At 35.3% G+C, this 21,167-nt stretch overlaps 1 protein-coding gene across 12 annotated transcripts in view; it reads left to right on the top strand.

Annotated features, from left to right (window-relative positions):
* The window catches only part of LRCH2 (leucine rich repeats and calponin homology domain containing 2), a 105,655-nt gene that overhangs the window by 38,898 nt on the left and 45,590 nt on the right, over positions 1-21,167 (top strand). For 4 of the 12 annotated variants that reach the window (XR_011435067.1, XR_011435066.1, XM_023634468.2 and 1 more), the window contains exons 7-13: positions 9,189-9,322; positions 13,341-13,428; positions 13,738-13,849; positions 14,055-14,152; positions 14,249-14,307; positions 15,982-16,089; positions 20,254-20,343. Coding sequence is in view for 8 of the 12 variants with exons in the window: in XM_023634468.2 (XP_023490236.2) it covers positions 9,189-9,322; positions 13,341-13,428; positions 13,738-13,849; positions 14,055-14,152; positions 14,249-14,307; positions 15,982-16,089; positions 20,254-20,343 (689 nt within the window). In the remaining 4 variants the exon portion in view is untranslated. The remainder of the gene's footprint in view (positions 1-9,188; positions 9,323-13,340; positions 13,429-13,737; positions 13,850-14,054; positions 14,153-14,248; positions 14,308-15,981; positions 16,090-20,253; positions 20,344-21,167) is intronic. The other 8 variants (XR_011435069.1, XR_011435068.1, XM_023634469.2 and 5 more) reach the window with 3 other exon arrangements.

Genomic DNA, 21,167 nt, shown 5'->3' with positions numbered 1-21,167 from the left:
CTTGTAAAACAGGTACTGTCATTATTCCTCATTTTATATATGAGGAAACAAAGGCATGGAAGTTAACTAACTTGTCCAAGGTCACCTGGCTAGTATGTGGTAGAGCCTGGTTTCAAACCAAGGCAGTCTGATTCCAGACTCCATGCTCTGACTTCTATGCTAGACTTCTGAAGAGGGGGGAAGTATGTTTATATGAATTGACGGGGATTAGAGATGGGAGGATGGTAGTGGTGACTGATGATCTATAATGGGGGTAGTGGTAATGTAAGAAATCTAAGTCCTCATCTTCATTAGTAAGACCTCAATAAATAAAATCTATAGTTGAAAAATAAAAAAATACCAGTAGAATCATGTTATTTATAAATATGAAGGTAAATAGCAGGAAACCAACTAAAAGAGCTGATTGTGGGAACTGGGTCATAGAGATTGAAAGGGATAGAGTGGGGAATTAATTTTTCCTTATCAGTTGTATAATTCTCTTTGATTGTTTTTTAGTTTTTATTTTTTTTAAAGATTGGCACGTGTGCTAACATCTGTTGCCAGTCTCCTTTTTTTGTTTTTCATTCTTCTCCCCAAAACCCCCTGGTACATAATTGTATATTCTAGTTGTGAGCCATGTCCGTTCTCAGGATCTGAACTGGTGAAACCCTGGGCTGCTGAAGCGGAGTGTGCAAACTTAAGCACTCGACCACAGGGCTGATCCCTCTCTTTGATTTTTAAAGCTATGTACATGAGTTAGTATGATAAAAATTAAATTTACAGAAGAAAATAATTTACCAGCATTTAATTTGGTAGTGAAAGATAATTTTTTTTCAGTTTGGACAGATAATATGCGTTTTAATTTTTAATGTATTTATATTCTAATAGGCCAGAAGTTTTAATTTTCCTTTTAAATGAAATTTTTTCACTGGTCAGTTTGGAAGTGATATCTATTAAAATTATCTAAGAAACATTCTTCCTTTATACCTGGAATGGTTACTTTTTTTTTTTTGAGGAAGAATAGCCCTGAGCTAACATCTGCTGCCAATCCTCTGTTTTGCTGAGGAAGACTGGCCCTGAGCTAACATCTGTGCCCATCTTCCTCTATTTTATGTGGGACGCCTGCCACAGCATGGCTTGCCAAGTGTTCCATAGGTCTGCACCTGGGATCTGAACTAGCCAACTCCAGGCCGCCCAAGCAGAATGTGTGAACTTAACCACTGTGCCACAGGGCCGGTCCCTGATAATTACTTTTTAATGTACTTTTTTAACTGTTTCTGTTGTTGATTATTTTTGTATGTTTTGCTAGGTTATATCCATAAAACAAAACATGTTTTATTATAACTTTTAAGAAAAATTTATTTAATATCACTCATGGTGATTGAAGTTAACCATAGTAAAGTTGACTTATCATTTTCGTATCACTCATTGTTTTATATAGAATACTTATTTTCACATAGCATTTTACCCTTCATTATTTCTTTTTTCCATCACCAATGAAAATAACTTTTCAGGAGTTTGTCTTAGGATAAATAAACAATTTAAAAAAATTATTTTATTCTAACTGGCCTGCCATTACAATTTTCAGCAAGTTCATTTTTCCTCTATTTACATTCTTTTCATTAGCTTTCTTCCAGTGTTTAGACCAAATGACTTAGTGGATTTTATGAAATTACTTTAAATAATTACGTGGATTATTTTTTTTCCTGTTCTCAACACTACAAGGAATATATTTCTTTTCACTTTTTTCTAATAAAGGCAACTTTGATGAACTATAAATTTTTATATTGTTTAGTGGTTTGTACATTGTGCTCAACAAGAAAACTTTAATGAAATGCAGAAAAATTAACTTATTTTTTTATTGATGTCATAATACTTTATAACACTGAGAAATTTCAGTTGTACATTATTATTTGTCAGTTACCATATATATGTGCCCCTTCACTCCTTATGCCCACCCATGAACCCTTTTCCCCTCTGGTAACCAATAATCTGTTCTCTTTGTCCATGTGTTTATCTTCCACATATGAGTGAAATCATATGGTGTTTGTCTTTCTCTGTCTGGCTTATCTCACTTAACATAATAACGTCAAGTTCCTTCTTTTGTCTTTTTTTACAGCTGTGTAGTATTCCATCTTTATGCATTCATCAGTTGATGGGCACTTGGGTTGCTTCCACTTCTTGGCTATTGTGAATAATGCTGCAGTGATGATAGGGGTGCATAAGTCTCTTTTAATTGTTGATTTCAAGTTCTTTGAATAAATAACTAGTAATGGAATAGCTGGGATGTGTGGTATTTTGATTTTCAACGTTTTGAGAAATCCCCATACTGTTTTCCCTAGTGGCTGTACCAGTTTGCATTCCTACCAGCAGTGTATGAGGGTTCCCTTTTCTCCACATCCTCTGCAACAATTATTTTTTTTGTCTTGGTAGTCAGAGCCATTGTAACAGATGTAAGGTGATATCTTATTGTAGTTTTGATTTGCGTTTCCTTGATGATTAGTGATGTTGAACATCTTTTCATGTGCCTGTTGGCCATCTGTATGTCTTCTTTGGAGAAATGTCTCTTCATATCCTCTGCCAATTTTTGGATCGGGTTGTTTGTTTTTTGTTGTTGAGTTGTGTGAATTCTTCATATATTATGGAGATTAACTGCTTGTTGGATATATGATTTGTAAATATTTTCTCCAAGTTGATGGGTTGTCTTTCTGTTTTGTTCCTGGTTTCCTTTGTCTTGCAGAAGCTCTTTAATCTGATGAAGATCCATTTGTTTATTTTTCCTTTTGTTTTCCTTGCCTGAGTAGATATGGGATTTGAAAAGATCCTTCTAAGACCAATGTCAAAGAGTGTACTGCCTATATTTTCTTCTGGGAGTTTTATGGTTTCACATCTTTCCTTCAGGTCTTTAATCCATTTTGAGTTACTTTTTGTGTATGGTGAAAGATAATGGTCTACCTTCATTCTTTTGCATGTGGCTGTTCAGTTTTCCCACCACCATTTATTGAAGAGACTTTCCTTTCTCCATTGTATGTTCTTTAGCTCTTGTCAAAGATTAGCTGTCTGCCGAAGTGTGGTTTTATTTCTGGGCTTTCAGTTCTTTTTTTTTTGGGGGGGGGGAAGATTAGCTCTGAGCTAACTACTGCCAATCCTCCTCTTTTTGCTGAGGAAGACTGGCCCTGAGCTAAATCCATGTCCATCTCCCTCTACTTTATACATGGGACACCTACCACAGCATGGCTTTTGCCAAGGGGTGCCATGTTTGCACCCGGGATCCAAACCGGTGAACCCTGGGCCGCCGAGAAGCGGAATGTGTGAATTTAACTGCTGCGCCACCAGACTGGCCCCTGGGCTTTCAGTTCTGTTCAGTTGATCCGTGTATCTGTTTTTGTACCAGTGCCATGCTGTTTTGATTACTATAGCTTTGTAGCATATTTTGAAATCAGGGATTGTGATGCCTCCAGCTTTGTTCTTTTTTCTCAGGATTGCTTTAGCTATTCGAGGTCTTTTGTTGCCCCATATGAATTTTAGGATTCTTTGTTCTATTTCTGTGAAGAATGTCATTGGGACTCTCATTGGGATTGCATTGTATCTGTAGATTGCTTCAGGTAGTATGGACATTTCAACTATCTTTATTGTTCCAATCCATGTGCATGGAATATTTTTCCATTTCTTTATGTCATCATCGATTTCTTTCAATAATGTCTTACAGTTTTCATTTTGTAAGTCTTTCACCTCCTTGGTTAAATTTGTTCCTACATATTTTATTGTTTTTTTTTTTTGAGATCGTAAGTGGGACTGTATTCTTGAGTTCTCTTTCTCTTAGTTCGTTATTAGAGTATAGAAATGCAACCGACATTTTTAAGTTGATTTTGTACCCTGAAACTTTGTTGTAGTTCTTGATCATTTCTAATAGTTTTCCAATCGATTCTTTAGGGTTTTCTATGTATAAGATCATGACGTCTGTAAACAGTGAGAGTTTCGCTTCTTCACTCCCTATTTGGATTCCTTTTATTTCTTTTTCTTGCCTAATTGCTCTGGCCAAAACCTCCAGTACTATGTTGAATGAGAGTGGCAAGACTGCGCACGCTTGTCTTGTTCCTTTTCTGAAAGGGATGGCTTTCAGTTTTTCCCCATTGAGCATGATGTTGGCTGTGGGTTTGTCATATATGGCCTTTATTATGTTGAAGTACTTTCCTTCTATACCCATTTTATTGAGAGTTTTTATCATAAATGGATGTTGGATCTTGTAAAATGCTTTTTCTGCATCTATTGAGATGATTCTGTGTTTTTTATTTCTCATTTTGTTAATGTGGTTTGTCACATTGGTTGATTTGTGGATGTTGAACCATCCCTGTGTCCCTGGTATAAATCCCACTTGATCATGGTGTATGATCCTTCTAATATATTACTGTATTTGATTTGCCAGTATTTTGTTGTGGATTTTGCATGTATGTTCATCAGCGATAATTGGCCTGCAATTTTCCTTCCTGTTGCCTTGTCTGTCTTTGGGATCAGGGTGATGTTGGCCCTGTAAAATGGGTTAGGAAGTGTTCTGTCTTCTTCAACTTTTTGGAATGGTTTGAGGAGGATAGGTAGCAGATCATGTTTCAGTGTTTGTTAGAATTCTCCAGAGAAGCCATCTGGTCCTGGACTTTTTATTTTTTGAGAGGTTTTCAATTACTCTTTAAATCTCTTGTAATTGGTCTATTCATATTCTCTGTTTCTTCTTTGTTCAGTTTTAGGAGGTTGTATGAGTCTAAGAATTTATCCATTTTTTCTAGATTGTCCAATTTGTTGGCATATAGTTGTTTCATAGTATTCCTTTATAATCCTTTGTATTTCTGTGGTATCTGTTGCCATTTCTCCTCTTTCATTTCTAATTTATTTGATCCTTCTCTCTTTTTTTCCTGGTGAATCTAGCTAAGGGTTTTTCAATTTTGTTTATCTTCTCAAAGAACCAGCTCTTAGTTTTACTCATCCTTTCTAATGTTTTCTTTGGTTTCAGTTTCATTTATTTCTGCTCTGATTTTTGTTATTTCCCTCTTTCTGCAGAGTTGGGGCTTTGGTCTTCTTTTTGTAGTTCTGTTAGTTGTAGTTTAAGATTGGCTAGGGCCCGGCCACATGGCTGAATGGTTAAATTCGCGTGCTATGCTGCAGCGGCCCGGGGTTTCACCAGTTTGAATTCTGGGCACGGATATGGCACTGCTCATCAGGCCATGCTGAGGCTGTGTCCCATATGCCACAACTAGAAGGACCCACAACGAAAAATACACGACTATGTACTGGGGGGCTTTGGGAGAAAAAGGACAAATAAAATCTTTAAAAAAAACCCAAAAGATTGGCTATTTGTTAAGGCGGACCTGTATTACTATGAATTTCCCTCTTAAAGGGTCTGCTTTTGCTGCATCCTATATGAGTTGGTATGATGTATTTTCATTTTATTTTTTCTCCAGATATTCTTTGATTTCTAGTTTAATTTCTTTAGTGATCCATTGGTTGTTCAGTATCATGTTGTTTAGTCTCCGTGCGTTTGTCACTTTCCCAGCTTTTTTCTTGTACTTGATTTCTAGTTTCATAGCATTATGGTGGGGAAAGATGCTTGATATGATTTAAGTCTTCTTAAATTTATTGAGGTTTGCTTTGTTTCCCTATATATGGTCTATCCTTGAGAATGTTCCATGTGTACTTGAGAAGGATGTGTATCTGCTGATTTTGGATGGAGTGTCCTATATATATCTGTTAAGTGCATGTGGTCTAGTTTTTCATTTAGTTCCACTATTTCCTTGTTGACTTTCTGTCTGGATGATCTATACATGGATGACAGTGGGATGTTATGGTCCCTTACTATTATTCTGTTGTTGTTAATGTCTCACTTTTGATCAGTTAATAATTTCTTTAAGTACTTTGGTGCTCCTCTCTTAGTTGCATATATATTTATAAGTGTTATGTCCTCTTGATGGAGTGTCCCTTTTATCATTATATACTGCCCCTCTTTGTCTCTCATTGTCTTTTTTATCTTGAAGTCTGCTTTGTCTGATATAAGTATGGCAACATTTGCTTTCTTTTGTTTGCCATTAGCTTGGAGTATCATCTTCCATCCATTCACTCTGAACTTATGTTTGTCTTTAGAGCTGGGATGACTTTCCTGGAGCAGCAAATTGTTTGGTCTTGTTTTTGAATCCATCCAGCCGCTCTGTGTCTTTTGATTGGGGAATGCAGTCCATTTACATTTAGAGTGATTATTGATATATGAGGGCTTAATGCTGTCCATTTCTTGCTTTTTTCCCAGTTGGTTTGTATTTCCCTTGTTTATCATCCCATGTATTTTGGACTGCCAATTCAGTTTGGTGGCTCTCTATGGTGATTTTCTTAGTTTCCTGTTTATTTATCGTTTGTGTCCCTCTTCTGATTTTTTGTTTAGTGGTTACCGTGAGGTTTGTATAAAAGATCTTGTAGCTGAGATAGTCCATTTTCTGATAGCCTCTTATTCCTTTAGTGTAAGCAGGTTTCATCCCTTTCGTTTTCCTCTTCTAATTTATTGTGGTAAGAACTTACTCTGTTATGTGTTTTGAATTTGTGAGTAAAATGAAATGATTGTATTTATTTTTGATATTTTCCTTCCCTTTATCTTTAATGTTACAATTAAGTGTTTGGTAACCTGTTTTGATAGAGAGTTGCATTTTTCTGATTTTATTTGCCTATTTATCTCCTTGCTCAAGGCTTTGTAAACCCTTCTTTTTTTTGAGTGTGAGGGCCTTCTTGATCAGATCTTGTAGGGAGGCATATTGTGGCAATGAACTCCCTCAGGTTTTGTTTATCTGGGAGTTTTTATTTCTGCATCATATCTGAAGGATATTTTCACTGGAGAGATTATTCTTGGCTGAAAGATTTTGTCTTTCAGAATTTTGAATATATCATTTCACTCTCTCCTAGCCTGTAAGGTTTCATCTAAGAAATCCGCTGAAAGCCTGATAGGAGTTCCTTTGTAGGTTATTTTTTGCTGCCTTGCTTTGCTTAATGTTTTTTCTTTCTCATTGACTTTTGCCAATTTTAGTATTATATGCCTTGGAGAAGGTCGTTTTGCATTGATGTAATTAGGAGTTCTATTGGATTCATGTACTTGTAAGTCCAGTTTTTTCACCAGGTTTGGGAAGTTCTCAGCCATTATTTCTTTGAACAAGCTCTCTGCTCCTTTCTCCCATCTTCTCCCTCTGGAATACATATAATCCTTATGGTGCATTTCCTAATTGAGTCCGATATTTCACAGAGAATTTCTTCATTTCGTTTTAACCTGTTTCTCTCTCCTTCTCCATATGAAGCATTTTTTTATTCCTATTCTCTAGGTTGCTAATTATATCCTCCATAATATCAGCTCTGTTATTTAAGGACTCCAGATTTTTGTTTATCTCAACCAGTGTGTTTTTCATCACCAACATTTCTGATTATTTCTTTATAGTTTTGATCTTTTTTGTGAAGAGTTCCCTCTGTTCATTAATTTTGTTTCTGATTTTGTTGAACTGTCTTTCTGAATTCCCTTATAACATGTTTAGTTTTTTTATGATGGCTCTTTTGAATGGTCTGTCATTTAGATTGTAGATTTCTGTGCTTTCAGAATTGGTTTCTGGGTGTTTGTCTTTTTCTTTCTGGTCCGGAGTATTAATATATTTCTTAATACCATTTGATAGAGTGGATTTGTGCTATTACATAGTGATATTATTTGCTCACCGGTTCTACCTGCCACCACTGGGACGGGGCAGGGGCTATATAGTCTGAGCTCACTGTGACCCCTGTCAGCTGTGCCAATCAGAGCCTGGGCCACTCCTTAGGATTGCAGTGGCCCTGTGGGGTCCCCCACTGAATGGGAAAGGAATCATGTGGGGGCTCAGGGCTGCTGCTGCCTGATCCCACAGTCCTGTTGAGACGCACTCCCCCATTTGGGGCCATATCGGTACTATGGGCATTTGTGGCAGACAGGAGCTCATTCACCCCGACTCACAGGTCCGCCACTGTCTGCTTCTAGGTCACACCAGCTGTTGTGCTTGATGTGTGGGGCCTCCCCACTAGGTCCAAGCCAGAACCACTCCCAGGACTGTGGTGTTACAGTGGGCTCTCCCACTGGACCAGAGTGAGATCACACAGGGGCTCAGGCCTGCTGCCACCTGCTCCCACAGTCCTTCCGAGTCGTGCTTCCCCCATCGGGGCTGTAGTGGTACTATGGGCGTTTGCAGCAGCTGATAGCTCGTTTGCTGGACTGTAGGTATGCTGCTGTCTGCTCCTAGGTGGCACCAGCTGTTGTGCTTGGGGCCTACCCCCTGAGTCTGAGCCAGAGCCACTCCCTGGGACCGTGGTGGGACTGTGGGCTCTCCCACTGGACCAGAGAGCCATCATGTAGGGGCTCATGCCTGCTTCCACCTGCTCCCACAGTCCCACCAAATTGCACTTCCGCCTTTGCTGCCCCCACAGTTCTCTGGGCATTCGAGGCAGCCGGGAGCTTGTTCACCCGGGCTTGCAGCTCTGCTGCCATCTGCTTCTAGGTTGCACCAGCCTTTGTGCTTGATAGGTGGGGCCTCCCTACTGGATCTGAGCCTGAGCTGCTCCCTGTGGACCTCACACCCTGTGGACTCTCCCTCGTGACAGGGAAGTGATCACGGGGTTCGCTCAGGGCTGCTATCACCTGTTTCTGCAGTCATGCAGAGTTGTGCTCCAACCCTTGGTGCTGTAGCGGTGCTATGAGCACTCCAGTTGGGAGAGCAGTCACACGCATGTACTGGGCTGCCTGGGAGCCAGAGAGTGCTCACCTGTCTCTACCACCTTCCCAGGGGGTTGTCCATCCACCTTCAGATGTATAGCTGCTTGAGTCTCTCATGCATCCTGATGTGCTGTGGGGGTTTCCTCCACTGATCAATGAATATCCATTTAATTGTAGTTCGAAGGGGGAGAGACAAAGGGAACAGCTCACTCTGCCATGTTGCTGACCTAACTTAATTTTTCTAATAAGTCCAGAGATGGTAATAGAATTCTAGTTGGTATCAGTGTTTTCAGATATTTTCACTTAGTATCGGAAGTACAAATTAAATATACAAAGTAGCTATCATGATTGTGATGTCTCAGCATAATTCAAATTATTAAAATGTATAAATAAATTGGTAGATGACCTTTATATTTGGACCTATATAATTAAACCCACTTTCTTCATTATTTTTTGACAGATATGTTTAAAGGGCAAAGTACACATATTTAAATACTTAAATATCCAAGCATGTTGCAGAATGGATAAGAAGCCAGATTCTCTGGATCTTCCATCGTTGAGTAAAAGAATACCCTCCCAACCTCTCACAGACAGGTAATGTAATATTTTTACAGTGTCATTTCCTGATGATTGGTGTCTTCTTTCTATATAAATGATATTTATTAAATTTGAGGATATTTATTTAGGCTGATTGGCCCAGTGTTAAAATCAGTAATTGGCTGAAGTGAAATAGTACCATCATAGAATGAACTTCTGGGATACAAGAATAAATTTGGGATTTTCTCAAAAATGTAATTGTTATTAAAGCTTCAGTAGTAAAATATAAATGTTTGACATTATAGTGCAGAAACGCTAATTTCTCAGCACTTGACAATTTCTCAGCAGTTTACAACAATAAATTGTTAATTTGCTCCTGTGATCACTCTATTGTATAATTGTAATAACAAGTAGAATTTGACTTTGAACTGAGGTCAGTGGACAAGGCAGACATATTAGGGTAACTTTCTTCCTTCATAGTCTTCATATTCTTTGTCTGGATCAAAGATGATTTATCATTGATGTTCTGTATGATGTTGATGTTTTTCTCCTCATGAGATTTTGAAATGGTAGATTTGATATTCTGTTTTTAATTCATTCTTTCAAGATGTAGATTGGTCTGAAAGATTTTAGAAAACATAATTCCATCCAGTAGTATGGAAAATAATTTGGGATGGGGCGAGACTACAGAAAGGGAGACTCTGTCCCTGCCTAAAATATCTAAAGGTTTGTCATTGCATTTATGACAAAGTTTAGACTACTTGGAATGGCAGTATAGTACTGTTGTTAACAGTCACGTTCTTGAAGTTCTGTTCCCCAATAGGACTTTTTCCTGCATATTTCTGTTGTCTAAGTAGAATTAAATATTGAAAATTACATTTAGTTCCTAAAGATTATTTTGTTTAATATGAATGGTTGTAGACCAAGTAGTTCTACAAAAATTAGACTTAATTCATATTCTAATCCCTATTACTTTGCTTTATATTTATTTTAAAATGAATTACTTCAGTAACAGCATTCATTATATTAGTCATTTATTAATTTTATAAATATTAGTTGAATGCCTTCTGTTAGGTTCAGTGTGTATTTTGTTGAATGACATACACATTGTTCTTGGCCCTCATGAAGCTCGTAGTCTAGTGTAGGAGGAGACAGCCAATAAACAAAGCAAGGCAGTATAATACACACACACACACATATAATTTCAAATTGTAGTGGGTGTTATGAAGGAGAGGAACAGTTTCAGGAGTGTGGTCAGGGAATGTCTGTTTGGGAAGGTCAAGACCTGAAAGGAGAAAACCTAGCTGTGTACGGAGTGAGAGGAAAAGCATTTAAGGCAGAAAGAGTGACATGTGCAAAGGCTTTAAGTTAGGAAGAAACTTGGTGTGTTAAAAAAACTGAAAGGAGGCCAGCATGGTTGGAGCAGAGTGGCTGATTTGGGAGAGAGAGTTTAGAGTCAACGCTCAAGTCATGTTGGGGCTTTGGAGGCTGTGGTAAGGAGTTTGAATTTTACTTAGAGTGCAGTGGGAAGTTATTGGACATTTATAAGCAGGGGAATAGCATGAACTGATTTATGTTTAAAAAAAACTGTCTTGGCTCTTATAGGGAGAATAGATTGGAAGTGAGCAAAAGCAGAAGCACAGGGACTAGTTAGGTTGTTGCAATACTGCCAAGAGATCAAGGGGTCTTGAATAGGGTGAGTGCAGTAGAGATGAAAAGGAGTGGACAGAATTGAAATATATTTTGGAGATGGTTTCTGGCAGTGCTGTCCAAAAGAAATATCATGTGAGGCACATGTGTAATTTTAAATTTTCTTGTAACGCATTAAAAAAGTAAAAAAGAAACAAGTGAAAGTAGTTTTAATAATACATGTTGTTTAACTCAGTATATCCAAAATACTATTTCGACATATAATTAAATATAAAAATTCACAAGTTATTTCACATTCTTTTCTTCCTGTTAAATTTTTGCAATCTGGTGTGTATTTTACATCTACAGCACATCTCACTTTGGACTAGCCACAGTTCAAGTGATCAGCAGCCATATATGGCTAGTGGCTACTGTATTGGACAGTGCAGGTCAATAGAGTGTACTTATAAGTTGGCTCTTGAGTGTGCTAATCTTTCACTCACAGCCTGTAGTGAACGACTTAGAAAATTTTTGTATGTACTTTCCACTTATGCCCTTGGCAGTATGGTTCTTAATACCTAGGGTACCCTTCTATGCCTTGACTATTTTGTATATGCTTTATTCTACATAGATAGACATTACAGTAGTTAAGTATATCAGCTCTTGAGTCAGACATAATATGCCTGTGAAGCCCTTCTCTGAATTTTAATAACTGTACGTCCTTGTGTCATAATGTCACTTTTTGGTTTTCTTATATGTAAAAAGGAAAATACTCGTATGGATGTTGTCAGGATTAAATGAAATAATGTAAATAGAGTACTTAACACAATGCCTTACCCATAATGATTCCTCAATATATAGCTTGAATTATCATTGTCATGTATTACAAATACATGGGTGTATTTTAGTATAGTACATTGATGTATTATTGTGCAGTAGAATCAGACGGATTTTGGCTCTAATCATGGTTTAACCTCTTAATTCCTCTGTGGCCTAAGTTATTTAAGTTCTCCAGGCCTGTTTCTTTATTAAAAATGTTAACAATACCCATTTCGTAAGCTTGTTGTGAGAATTAAATGTGTGCTTGGCAACTAGTTCAGTAAATGATATTCAGTAAATGTTAGAATTTTTCCCTTTGGCAAGTTAACGTTTATAAACTTCGTCATCATCATTTGTAAAAAGAAATAATAATGCATAAACTTCAGAATGTAAGGATTATAAATAAAATATGAGGTGCACGTGGCACAGTACCTAACACAGTTTAGACACTCAACAAATGGCTAGCAGTTATTGCCTTTTCATCCTTCAAGAGGAAGCTCAAATGCCACTTTCTTGGCTGAGATCTTTCCTAACCTTACGAAAGAAAATAAATTAATCTCTCTTTTCTCATAGCACTTTATATTTACCTTTGTCAAAGTCTTCAAAACATGTAAACATACTCACTTCCCCTCTGGGCTAAGAGCCCTCTGAGGTCATGCATTTTTTAATTTATCTCATCGCATTTCAGGAGTTGAGCATAGTACCTGACACTTGGTAATTGCTTCCCTAAGTTTATTGATATATTCCTGAAAAATATAAAAATTAATACTTAAGGAGGAAATATAGCATAGTGATTAAAATCAGATCAGGGACTTTAGTGTTAGCTAATCTCAGGATCAAGTTTAGATTGCTTATTTGCAAGTTGCGAGTCATCTGTAAATTGTTCAACCCCCCTTGGCCTCAGTTTGCTCATCTCAGGTTCCTCAGTCAAATGAGAAAACTCTAACAACCTGCTAGAGTTTTCACAAGGAATGTATGAAGTGTTGTTTTTAAAGCACTTAGACCAATTTCTGGCACGTAATAAGTGGTCAATGTAGAGTGTATGGTAAATCTGCAAATTAAAGTGAAAAATGCTTTGTAACCTGGGTGGTATGCTGTGTAATTAAGAAATTGTAAGGACGACTCTATACTCACACCAAAACAATTGTTTATTGAATACTTTGTAGACTTCTTTTTCTGCGTTTCCTGTTTTCTTAATTATTAAATGGGCATTATTTATAAAGCCAAAGGATATTTTTTACAGCTAATGAAGAAGAAACTATGAATTGAAGTTAAAAATATTTTAATGTTCTATGGTGAAATTTGTCAGACCTATGAGATAAATGGAAAGACCTTTGATCAAGATTATTTTCTAGCAGGGCTATCTGCTTTTCTGACTCTCTCAGGAGAAATAATAGGTTATTGTTAACAATTGACACTTCACAACAGAGCACATGAAGGAAAAATATTGCATGAGGAACATTAATTGTTTTGTAGGAAGATTTCTGATATTTTTCCCCTCATGTCCTTAAGGATCTTACACATCAGAAATAAGTATTCTGTATTATCTAAGGAAATTTTAGGTCAAGTCTGTATTATCTATTTAAGAAGAAAACCCTAACTGCCCTTAGAATTTCTATTTCCATAGTATGGAAGATTTTTATCCAAATAAAAATCATGGCCCTGACTCTGGAATTGGAAGTGATAATGGAGAGAAACGATTATCTACAACGGAAGTGAGTCTTTTCTATTGTTGATCTATTTTATTTTAAAATTTTATTAGAGCTTTGAAATAGGTAGACACTTGCACACACTTGATTTGTTTTGTTTAAAAATATGATCATCACTACAACTTATGACATCAAATGACAAAAGGACATGCATATTTTTAGAAGCAGAACAGTAAATCTTAACATATTAATTTTTGGTTTGAAAACTAGAGATATAAAGCAGATATCCTATACTTCATATGTGAAATTAAAGCAACTTAATCCTTATCATAGGTTTAGGATGCCTTATTTATACGTTGTGCGTATTCCTTTCAGCCATCAGATGATGACACAATCAGCCTTCACTCTCAAGTCTCAGAATCAAACAGAGAGCAGACATCAAGAAATGACAATCACTCAATAGGAAGTAAACCTGATTCTCAGAAAGGTAATTCCTATGGTATCTGCTATTTTTATTTCATGTACCTAGGCTCTATTGAAAATGGATCTTTTATTAAAAATGGGCTTTGAAAAATTATAGTATCTTTGACCAACTCTTTTGCTGAGAAAATCTACTCTTATTTTAAGCACTGCAGTATCACAGCACACTGTCTGCTGTTCATATTTTCTAATAAATGTTAATCTATACTTAGACCAGGAGGTGTATGATTTCATTGACCCCAACACAGAAGATGTAGCAGTTCCTGAGCAAGGAGATGCACATATTGCTTCATTTGTCTCTTTCCTTAAGGTAAAGAAAACTTTGAACAAATGCTAATAACATGTTCTTTTTGATCTCACAAACGTGAACCATACAATTTAAAATGATAACTTTCTTTTATATAAGGGAAAAGAAAAAGGTCTTGAAAAATCTCAGAAAATTGAAGAATTGGGAGATGAAAAAAGGTAAGCACACGTGAATTCTCAAATTGAAATGTTACTTAAAAATACGTGAAATATTTGTTAGATATTCCTACTTGAAAGAGTATAATATTTTTGTTCTTTTACCTATGTTCAGCTAGTTAATTTGTAAATGCTTCCATCTGTCTGCATTTCTCAATTAAACTGAAAATTATAGTAAGCATTAAGTTGAGTGTAGTATATATATTGTTTTTCCCCTAGAAGTCTAATAATAAGGTCTGCTATTATTATTATTACTGAGGAGGACTGTACTTTCACATACATTGCTTCGGTTGAGTTATTTAACAGCTCTTTAGAATAGATGGTATTGACATTTGACCAATAAGGAAACTGAGACCTGGAGTTTCAAATGTCTGCAACTCAGGTGTTCTGATTCTTGGTCTAATACATTTTCCATCTCATCAGACTGGTTATGGTAATTTTAAGGGTATTTATTTCCATATTTTTATTAAAATAATTGTACTTTGGATCATTTCTGTGTCATTTATATTATAAAATCATGGAATATGACCTACCACATTTTTCAGTCACTCCTTCAAGTTGCTTCGTGGCTGCAGGAAAAAAGAAAGGAACATTTGTTGAATACCTACCATGTACCAGGATCTGTGCTACGTGCTTTCCCATGTTTCTTATTTAATCTTCACTAAATCCTGCAGGGTAGATATTGTCTCCATTTTTACAGATGAGGAAGGTGAAGCGTGGAGACTCCAAAGTTTCTTGCCTAGAACCACTTAGATAGAGTCCACTAGAATCTAGAGTGTAAACCTAGCTCTCTCTCATCCCCAAGCTTTTCTCTTTTCTCTACATTGTGCTTCCTCCAAATGACCTCATTGGTAACTTTTTAAGCGTTCGTCAATTAGTCATCTCTAGTACCCCATAAGGAGGTACATTGCTTTGTCTTGTACTCTTTATATTTCATTCTTCTTTTACTTTCTCTAACTTATCTCATGAAGACAGTCTCCTAAATTTGAGAGTCACAGTGGCATGCAAAATAGGGTAATGCTACAAAGTCTTAGGGTTTGATACTGTTTTTTAAATGAAATATCTTTGGGGTAAAATCACTAGAGTTTGGAGAATGATTTATTTTAAAATTTCTTTGTTCTCTTTGAATATAAAAATTACACATTTTAATGAGTACTTTTCAGCAAATTTACCAATCTTATCTGAACCTATTTTGCATTTCCTCTACTTAAACATTTTACATAGAGATTTTTAAAATCAAAGTGAATAAATTGATAAAAGTAGGGTGGTTTAATAAAATAAGAAATTTTCATTACATTTTATAATTGTTTATAAAGACAGGCTATACAGAACTCTGCAGTCCTCATTGTACTCAAGACTGGGGAGTATGCATTGTTAAGGTACTATGGCTATTACACATTTCAGAAATTACAAAATGGTAATACAGTTCACTTTGTTACCCATTAATTATATTAATATAGCCAGTATGCCACATTTCCTATTGAATAGAGAGAATAGATATGTTTTTATATTCCTTAAATATTCCTTACTTCTTATTTTAATGTTTTAAATACAAGAACATTAGGATTTTAGCTTTCACGTGTAATTAAGAACAAAAAATGGATTCTACTTCTGGAAGCTGGCATAAAATATCATCTGCCTTACTTTTTGGATAACCATGTTTGTGTCACCTTTCAGACTTGGGAAAGAACAGTTACTTGCAGAGGAAGAGGATGATGATTTGAAGGAAGTAACTGATTTGAGGAAAATAGCGGCTCAGTTATTGCAGCAAGAGCAGAAGAACAGGTATTTTTTTCAGTAATGAGATTTAAATAGGCAAATTTTATAATCATTAAATCTGATTACTTAAAGATGATCAAATAAAGTATATGAAGTTTTCAGTAAACAAAGGGCCATCTTAAGATCTATTTCAAGGGACTAATGACTAAAAAACAATGGGAAATACTTAGGAGAGAAATGTAAAGTTACATATACAATTAACAGAATACTTTATACTCATATAGTCATTATATTTAATTGTTGCTTAGGTATCTCCTTTTTATTCCTGTGTTCTAAGTAGTAATAACTCATTTATTTGTTGCTATTCATTTTAGCTCAGAATAGCATTAGATCCATTATAGGCATTTTTTTCCAAGAATATAAGTATCTAGCGTGCTTTTTATCCGATTCTGAATTACTTGGGATATGTGTAAACTCCTTAGAATTGAATTGAATTATATAACAGTTGATTAAATCAGCGTGATGATTTGAGGGTCACAGGTTCACTTTGGTGTGTTTCTTGGTCAATGACCATTTCTGTTTCTTGGTCAATGACCATTTCTCTTTCTGGCTAGGCTTTCTCCAAATGCATGTCATTGGCAATGAGGAGGACATTGTGTGAATAAGTATAAAATCAGTGCAAGTCCATTTTTAATATAGGAAAAGTTCTATGTGCTGCTGAGGGTCAGCTGTTAGTGCCATCTTCATGTACTAAGAATACTACATTTATAGTTTTGAAATAATAAAGAAGAGCTGAGATGTTTTTTGTTATAAAAAATTAAAAGAATAATTTTGGTACATTTAGCATGGATAACTAATAAGTATTTTACTTCACTTATTCGAAACAATAAATATTTATAGATCACATGACCATGTTTTGGGATGTTTAAAATTTAAGTATGCTGGCATTTGCTTAAATATACTTTGAAGAATAATTACTTTTAAAACTTATCAAATGACAAATGTGTGGTTTTAGCGGCCCCTTTTTTTTAAATTCTCACTAAGGATTTTTTTTTGCACAGTTCCTATATTTATACAATTAAAAAACATCCTAGAAAATATCACTCACCTTTATCCCTTTATATTCTAATGTATCCTCATTACCAGTTCGATTTTTCTTCTGCCATAACTTTCTGTCATCCTTTTCTGTGAGGTTTATCTTCTAGTCTTTTCCTATGATTCATTTCTGATGGGCCTTTTTTTGTTGGCTACTTATGAGGTTGTGTGTGCATCTTCCCCTTCTGAATATAATCAAAATATTGATCGTCCCCTTGGTCTAAGAAGTTGGATGAAGCAAGCCACCACCCACTCTGTGTAGCTTAAAGAATGGTTGAGTTTCTATCTCCTCTACCTGGCAGGTGACAGAATTGTATTTATCATTATGAGCAGAGAATATTGATTTTATAAGAACCCACAATATGCATTTCTCTCATTTTGTTAAGAATAGCATTTGAGTGCATAATTTTAGATTTTAACGTTGCCATGTATAACATTTCTGTATTTTCAATTTTCTGCTATTGTATTAGATTTTTATCCATCTCTGTGACTTGAATTATTTTTTCTAGCCTAGATACAACATCAAATGATGTTTCATAGGTCTTGTTTCTGTGACAGTTTTGTAATCGTACAAAACAGCACCTAGCACTGTGCCTTGTACATAGTAGGTACTTAGTAATACTGTTATTGGTTAATTGGTTGCCTGAAAATGAGATCAACAAATTTTAAGCTAATAGGAGCCATTAATTTAGTTAATATGTTCTCTCTGAATAAGAAGTTATTTATTCTTATATAAATTGTTATTTTTTGAGATGTATGCAAAAGTAATTTCTGTCTTTCTCTGATCTTTCTCTTCTTCATCCTCCTTTTCAGATGTTAGTGCATATGAACATAAGATCTTTTTAGATGAAATATTAATATTCAATGACATTAATGTTATAATAATTTTGTCTAACTTTTGAAGGCTTTAAAATATGATATCTGGTCAAAAAATAAGGAGAACATTTTACTTTTAAAATTTATAATTGGGGCTGGCCCAGTGGTGCAGCGGTTAAGTTCACACGTTATGCTTTGGCGGCCCAGGGTCTGCCGGTTCAGATCCCGGGTGCAGACATGGCACCCCTTGGCAAGCTATGCTGTGGCAGGCGTCCCACATATAAAGTAGAGGAAGATGAGCACGGATGTTAGCTCAGGGCCAGTCTTCCTCAGCAAAAAGAGGAGGATTGGTGGCAGATGTTAGCTCAGGGCTGATCTTCCTCCAAAAAAAAAAAAAAAGAAAAATGTATAATCTATAGACCATTTATATTAGATCCCTAGCCAATTCTGTTAATGGCTGAACTTAAAATTTAAGAATTTTTAAATACTGAATCTAGTATTAAATGATCTCTTCCCTCCTTCTAAAATATGTTGCTATTGCTCACATCTCTTACATGTAGATAATTAAAATTTTTTGTTTACTGTTACAATACTTGAAATTGAGTGAGTCCAAAAAACCAAATGTAATCTTTTATAAGTATATATACAACGATGTGTCTTATACATATGTATAAGGATATATCCCTTAGAGGATTTGATGTAATTTGTACCTTCTCTGGTTGTAGATTTTCCTTTTCATGGTACATTGTGTTTTAGATTCCAACTTTATTAAGATTCTGAAATACTATTTAAAATTGGAAGTCAACTAGGAGTTGTAACGTTTCTTTTTAGGTTTTGTCATAATCATTGTAATGTTTTTGTTTGTTGTTAGTCTTGATTTAAAATAATTTATCTCCAGTAAGACTACTCTTGCATATCAGGAGGTACCATCTAGGTCTTCTACTTTGACTGTGTATACTACTTGCTTGTTCTTTAGCTAGCTACTAGTTGAAGGTAAATGCTGTGTTAGCTCTCAGCTAAAAGAAGCCATGCATGTACTCCGAAATTAAAGGCAATTAAAAAACTACTTATGTTGAGTTCAGTGATGATTTTCTTAAAGCAGCTTTGCCACTTGTTTAGTTCATACCACTTTAAAAAATATCTTTGATTCTTTAAGAAAGTTTATACTAGTACTTGGTGGATGAAAATATCCTGAGGAAGTAACAAGAGGTATTACAGAGAATTAATAATCAAAAAGGGTTGGAAAAAGAGTTCAGCAAATAAACCATCAAGTGGATAACTCAAGTGTGCTTAAAGTCTGAAACCTAGTTATTTAGAAGACTTTCCTCTCTGTCTGATTGAGATGCTTAGATTAAGCTACTTTGTATTGACAATTTATTATTGAATTTTTTAAAGCTAATCTCTATTTCCCTTATCAAAATATTGGATTATTTCTACTTGTATTTGAGTGTATTGAAGTCCCCCTGAATCAATGACCTTGTTTATATTAAAATAGCTATTCCATAAGTCATAATTTTACTTTCACTATACTTTGGGAAATTAAAAAAATATCTATTACCTTGAAAAATCATCATCTTGAAAATAATGTTCTTTGTAAATTATTTAGCCGGTTCTTCAAATTTCCACCAACCCTACTTATGTGTGTTGGTATTAGAGAAGTGGCTGCTGCTCTTTTTCTTGTACTGATTTTCTTAGTATGTGGCTTAATAAGTAGATGTTTAGCTTCTTGTTATATGGCTTAATAAGTAGATCTTTATGTAGCTTCTTAAAATTTGTTTGGTTAGCATCCTCAAGAAAGGATTGCAATATATGTGGGCTTTTGCAATGAATAGTTCATTCGACTGGTTTCCATTGCATGTTCATTCCTGCTGATTTATTCTATAATGTCTTTCCTTTTAATAATTATTTTATTTGCTTATAGGTGTGTCCTGAAAGTTTTCACTTACTGTGGAAAGATGTGCTTCTGAGTACTATGTAATATAGCTAAATGAAAAAAACTAATTATGAAAAGTTACATTGAAGTATAGTTAAGGATCATGGAAAGCCAAATCAGATTTTGAGAAGTTTATTATTTGGGTTTAGAATTATATAAATTATCTAAATTACTTGTTTCATGTGTTTTTTTTTCCTGATCATATATACATTCTAATTTGAGGAGCATCATGTTAACCTCTAGCTTGTTAGTTATAATTAGGTAGTTTTCTCGACCCTCGGAATCTATCCATTTTTTTCTTTTCTGCTTGCTTTACTAATGACTTCCCTGTCGTCTCCCAAAACATCTTACTTCTCCCATCTTTTGGTTTGGTTGATTTACGTGAGATGTGAACACAGATGGAGGCCTTTATGTTATAGAGCATCATTCAGTGAAAAACTCTTCCAGAGGACCAGAGCAGCAGGACGTGCATCAAGGTATCTAGTGTTTGTGGAAGCCTTAAGTATTAAGGGGCCAGGTTGATATTTCTGAATTTGTATAGTCTTTTACTTACAATGCAGTACTGGTAACTAGAATAGGCAAGTGGGTTAATAATCTAGAATAGATATTTAGATAAAACAGATGCTTATTTTGACTGAGTATCACAGAGTAAAACATTAAATATCAATGTTCACAGCAAAATTGACATAGGAAAATTTTCAAGTACATACAATATATTTTAAAGATAAGTAGATCTCAACTTTTTTCTCTTTCTGCTACAATATGACTCATACACATCAATAATCAAAATGCTAGTGAGAGAGGTGTGGGGAGAATTCAGAATTCACTGTAGTGAAGGATGTTATAATTTGACTACCCCCCACCCTGGGAATAATTCTGACATTCCTCACCCCCAGGATAGTACACACTGTTACATCTCCTTTTTAAAATCACTCTTTAAAGATATACTTTTTCCTAATAGTCTTAGATATTTTATTACTTCAATTCTTCTGCATTTGGGGATTCAGTGCAATTTTAGCATATGCCCATAGACAGAAGAATAAAGGTGTCATTAATCTCAAAACTGTTTGGTACAAAGCTACTGCTTTGTCTATGATACTTGTCCTTTTCCCCTCACTGTGACTTCCTCCTAGTGAGGCTCTACTAGATCCAAGGTGGTGAAGACACTGGGGTAATGGAAATTGGTTCCTTTATGTTAACCATCTTTCTGTAATTACCGACTTATCTTTATTTCATTATGTATTTTAGTAGTCAATATGTAGCTTTAATTTGAAATTCTTTTCTATATTCTTCCGATAGT

The sequence above is a fragment of the Equus caballus genome, chromosome X, assembly GCF_041296265.1.
Source record: "Equus caballus isolate H_3958 breed thoroughbred chromosome X, TB-T2T, whole genome shotgun sequence".
Lineage (NCBI taxonomy): Eukaryota > Metazoa > Chordata > Mammalia > Perissodactyla > Equidae > Equus > Equus caballus.
The sequence above is the reverse complement of the archived record's forward strand: the minus strand, read 5'-3'. Positions and strand labels throughout refer to the sequence as shown.